The 5,361-nt window shown below is 31.5% G+C and overlaps 1 protein-coding gene across 1 annotated transcript in view; it reads left to right on the top strand.

Moving 5' to 3' along the window:
* LOC106867600 (voltage-dependent calcium channel subunit alpha-2/delta-3) overlaps positions 1 to 5,361 on the top strand; it is a 620,656-nt gene that overhangs the window by 551,576 nt on the left and 63,719 nt on the right. The window contains exons 13-14 of the mRNA XM_052966750.1: positions 542 to 649; positions 3,342 to 3,398. Coding sequence (XP_052822710.1) covers positions 542 to 649; positions 3,342 to 3,398 — 165 coding nt within the window. The remainder of the gene's footprint in view (positions 1 to 541; positions 650 to 3,341; positions 3,399 to 5,361) is intronic.

Consider the following 5,361-nt stretch of genomic DNA (forward strand, 5'->3'; position numbering starts at 1 on the left):
TCAACCCCAATGTTTATTATTTTTTAAAGTTTGGTACTTATTCTATCAGTCCCTTTTGCTGGACCACTAAGTTACAGGAACATAAACACACTAATTTTGGTTGTCAAGTGGAGGGGTGGGTTGCAAAGACACACACACACATATTTACAACAGGCCTTTTTCAGTTTCAAGGCTTTGGGCAGCCCAAGACGGTAGTAGAAGACACAAGCCACACAGTGGGACTGAACCCAGAACCATGTAGTTAGGAAGTAGACTTACCACACAGCCATGCTTACACCTATATAGTATCAAGTAGGATTTTTTTTTTAATCTTCTGATTCATATTAGATATTCATCTGAAATGTATTTTAGTATATAACATAACCTTAAATATGATTACTTGATAATATCATTTTATAGAGAGAAATAAATACAATAAATTATCACTGAATGGATATCCCAATGATATGAAACATTTCATCCTTCATTACACTTACATTTATATTTATTGTTTTCAATGTATTTCTCCCTTTTTACACTTCTTTTTCTTTCTACTTTCTAGAATTATGTTAAGGTGCTAAGTCAACCACTGGCAAAGCCCACATCTCATCCACATATAATGTGGACGCCAGTTTACGCTGATTTCATTGCTCCAGAACTCACAGAAGACGTAAGTGATAAACTTAATGTATGATTCACAGCTTCAACTCTTATTCTTTTAACAATTGAATCTTAGTAATATTTACCCTGGAGTAAATATGTCTGACAAACATTTGAACTTATATTTTTGTAGACAATTGTTCAATCTCTTCTATTTGTGATACATAATGCCTCTCTTTAGTCTAGCCAGTTGAGAAACAAATAGAAATTTCTAGTTCTTGATGCTACTGTTATTATTGTGCTGTATGTCAGCCATCATCAGTCATAAGATGTAAGGCATTCCAGCTGTAGCCATTCTGTCTTTGTTTTATATTTAGGATTATTATCATCAACATTATCTTTTCATTTCAATGTGTGCTCACAAAACACTCAATTCATTGAAGTGAGGGGACTTTGAGACAGTGGGGTGTTTCATACTGGTCATGTCTCTTCAGTCAATGCTACTTACAGATCAACTCTTGGTTATAGAATGCAGCAGACAAATTATTAGCTTAAGTGTGCTGATGCCTCCTAAACTGATACAATTCAATGGAATGTGATCCAGGGAAGATTTAACTGTTGTTTCTAGTATATTAAATGGCCAAATAGAGGCCTCCTTATTGCCTTGAAGCATGTTGTATTAGAACTGGTTTGTATTAGAGTTGTGTTAGTTTGGTTAGTATTATAAACAACATCCAGTTGTAAAGCAATGCCTGTTTTGGGTGGGAAACAGACCTAATACAACACATGTATGTAGAGAAAATTCCAGTAAAACTGAAACTATAAAACCTCTGGTACTGGTATTTGTATGCACACTTCCATCTTTACACTGACTGCAGTGTTCTTAGTGTGTTCATTATGTAGATTTACTTTCATTAAATCCAGGAGTGATTATCACCAAGTATTGCTCACAAAGCATGGAATTGAAATACCATTAACATGCCTGATGCTTACCCTGATTCTATATATTTTTTTTCTTTTAAAGAGATCTTCTAAGTTAAAAATTTCAAAAGTTTCATGTTAGTTTATGTTCTAAACATCAGTTTAATAATGACAAAATTATTTCAGTAAATTCTTCATTATTTTTGAAATTTATTGAAACAAAGGCAGTTTATTTCAACATAAATATGGTAATGAAGGATGTAATATGTTTACTGAAGTAAATTATAAAGATTAAAGTAGAATGATACAGAGGAAGACTATTGATATTGGAGGGATTGTAAGAACATTAAAAAAATTAAGACAGTTTTCAAAAACTACAATGAATTGCTCATTTAGCATTTATGAGAATATAAAAGTATGCTGATGGTGATAATGTAACATAATTATTCTTATTCTATTCTCAACAATTTTAATTTCAGTTTCTAGTGAAATAAATATGTATTATCTATTTTCCAGTTCAGTGGATTTGGTAGATAATTGTAGATTATGAGATTATAGAATATTTCAATGTGAACTGTACTTGCAAAAATTCCTATTACTGTATATATTCAAATATTTGTTGTTACTGTGAAGAAATACTGCCTTCGGTCTATAACAGATTAGAATTATGAAAGGCCTGTGGCTGTAGAAGCTTACACTAATAACATTCTGTTGCAGAATATTGGATTGGAGGAAACTTTGTATAAATAATAAAAAGAAAACTGAATACCAAGTAGGAACAAAGTTATTGGTTTGCTAGTTTCAGCATTATTTTCATGAGTTTTTTTTTATTATAATCATTCTATCAACAGCAACAATACCAGTAACAACAACGTCAACAACAACAACAACAAATACTACAAGTATATTAATTTTCTATTTGAATAACGTTTAAATAATGTCATATTAATTAGTTTATGAAAATAAAATGCTTATTACATTATTTTATGCAAGATTCTCATTATGATAAAACCAATTCCATGTGCTGTAATCAGCTAATGTTTTGAACCCCATCAAATAAGGTGTTATCTCAGGTGATAATTTTACTAGCTGCTTGAGGCTAATGATAAATTAACTATTAAGTTCCAACATTTTTAAAGTGGGAATTGCATATAGAATTAAGCTAATTGCAAAGCAGAAAACCTGCAGAGTAATTATATTTTTTAATTCTTTTCTTTTTTAAAAAAAATTACGCATGGAAAAGAACTATTACGGTTTTGAAAATATGACTGAGGTAGTTAGATGTCATTAGGATTTCATGGCTCAGGTGATCAGAGAAAATATGATAAAAACTGATTAGGAACTAAACTCATGGGTTTTCCCTGCAGCCTCGAAAAAAGTATGTGAAATAAAGCTGTTGATAATCAGAAGTAGGTTGAAAACTCAATTAAGGTTTCAATTCTTGATATTCTTGTGAAAAAGTTTGAGCACCATAATATTCAATCTCTCTTTTCCTAAAATATCTTTTGTTCCATCATTGTGTAGAAACAAAACAAAAATTATGTTATTTTTGTTGTTTTCAGAGTGTCTTTAATATTTGTGTGAGAAAACACATAATATTCAAAATATTAGCTTGATTAAGGCAAAATTCTTTGTTAACCACAAAAATGAGTTGTAGTTATTTTTCATTTTGTTTGTATAAGATGCAAATAAAACATGTTTTCTTCAAAAACCTGTACTCCACTTCTTACTTACAGAAATAACACAATTCACTCTACTATACGAGAATTCAATATTTTTGTAGTTCGTTAATAACGCTGAAGTTAAAATGCCAAAACTGATAATGAACCATTTTCTTGCAGAATATGCGCTTAGTCACGTCGGTATCAATGCCCGTTTTCAACAAAAAAGATAATTCTGTAAGTTATTCTTCAATACTTTCATTGTTAGAATAATAAACCATTTTTTTCCATGATTGTGCGTGGTGGGCGGTTACTTCTGTGTCTGTATATTTGTATATTTGTTGTATGTATTATCTATTTATCTTTTTTGAGAAGGTTTGTATTTCAGTGCATGAGAATTCTGAAAGTTATATCTGTGTTAATCAGAGATATTGTTATTATTTTTCCCAAAGTGTGTGTTACTAACAAACTATTTCTGTCTACTCCGTATTTTCTACACTGTTAAGCACACATACATTCTTTCAGTCTAAAACACTTACTGAAGTGACTACGTCAATATAGACTTGTAATTTGTTTGAATGATGCATGTTGAGTGATGAGACACTCTGAGTTGAAATGGCAGAGAGTAAATTCAATGGAATTAGACTGACAGAGATTTGTCAAATGGTTAAGCTAGCTTTCAGCACAGTAGGTCTCATGCTTTAGATCAATAGTTCTCAAGTGGGGTCCATATGGTCCCTGAAGGTCCATATAATATTTGTGGGGGAGGATCTACACAACAAAACAGGGAATAGGGGGTCCGTACAACAAAATAGGAAATTAAGGATCCATGCAACGAAATAGGAAATTGGGAGTTCACACAACAAAATAGGGAATTAAGGGCAACAAAATAGGAAATTGGGGGCAACAAAACAGGAAATTGAGGGTCCACACAAAAAAATAGGAAATTAGGGATTCATGCAACAAAGTAGGAAATTGGGGATCCACGCAACAAAATAGGAAATTGGGGGTCCTCACAACAAAATAGAAAATTAGGGGGTCTACGCAACAAAATAGAAAATTAGGGATCCACACAACAAAATAGAAAATTGAGGATTCACACAACAAAATAGAAAATTAGAGGTCTACGCAACAAAATAGAAAATTGGGGGTTCATGCAACAAAATAGGAAATTAGGGATTCATGCAACAAGATAGGAAATTGGGGGTCCACACAAAAAAAATAGGAAATTAGGGCAACAAAATAGGAAATTGGGGCAACAAAACAGGAAATTGAGGGTCCACACGACAAAATAGGAAATTAGGGGTCTACGCAACAAAATAGGATATTGGGGTCCATACAAAAAATAGGAAATGAGGGATTCACACAACAAAATAAGAAATTGGGGATTCATGCAACAAAATAGGAAATTAGGTGTCCACAATAGTATTTTAAGGACCCTTGAAAAATTATTGCTTTAGATGTATGTAATGATATGTATTGCAAGAAACAGTTAGGTTTCTTTCTCTAACATTTTACATAATTCAACCTATACAAGTTAATGTGTGAAAAACAAATTAGGAATTTTGAAAGAAATTTTTATAGAACAAGTTTTTAAACATTGAATGGTTTTGGAGGTCTACCAGAATAAAATAGTGATATATACATGTATATATAGATGCTATAAGTAACTACTCCCCACCTAACCAAAAACATTTACTAACCTCAACAAACACTGCTGCTGCTGCTATTGAATTTTACCCAAACAAACAGTTGAGAAAAACATCTCATAGAAGAATGTCATGGTTTCCTACTACTACCAAATCTAATTTAAACTAATAGTGGAGGAGAATTTATCTTTGGAAAATGTCATACTTTTATGCGCTGAAGAGATCATACTAATAATGCATAAATTGGTGCATATGAATATGCAGTCGGTGCAATTGAAACATGTGTCAGACTATTATTATGAATAAACTAACTGGAAATAAACAAAGTTTGAACGTTCAAATTCTTTATTCCCCTCATTCACCTTATATATATATGCTTGTATGTATGTTAGCATGTGCCCATGTGTGTGTATATTGAGTGTGTAGGGGTGCTTGTGTGTGTGTGTGTGTGTGTGTGTGTATGTATATATGTATAAATATGTATGTATATGTATGTAAATATAAATATGTATTTGTATATATAAATATATATATATATATATATATATATA

Source organism: Octopus bimaculoides, chromosome 3 (genome assembly GCF_001194135.2).
Source record: "Octopus bimaculoides isolate UCB-OBI-ISO-001 chromosome 3, ASM119413v2, whole genome shotgun sequence".
Classification (NCBI taxonomy): domain Eukaryota; kingdom Metazoa; phylum Mollusca; class Cephalopoda; order Octopoda; family Octopodidae; genus Octopus; species Octopus bimaculoides.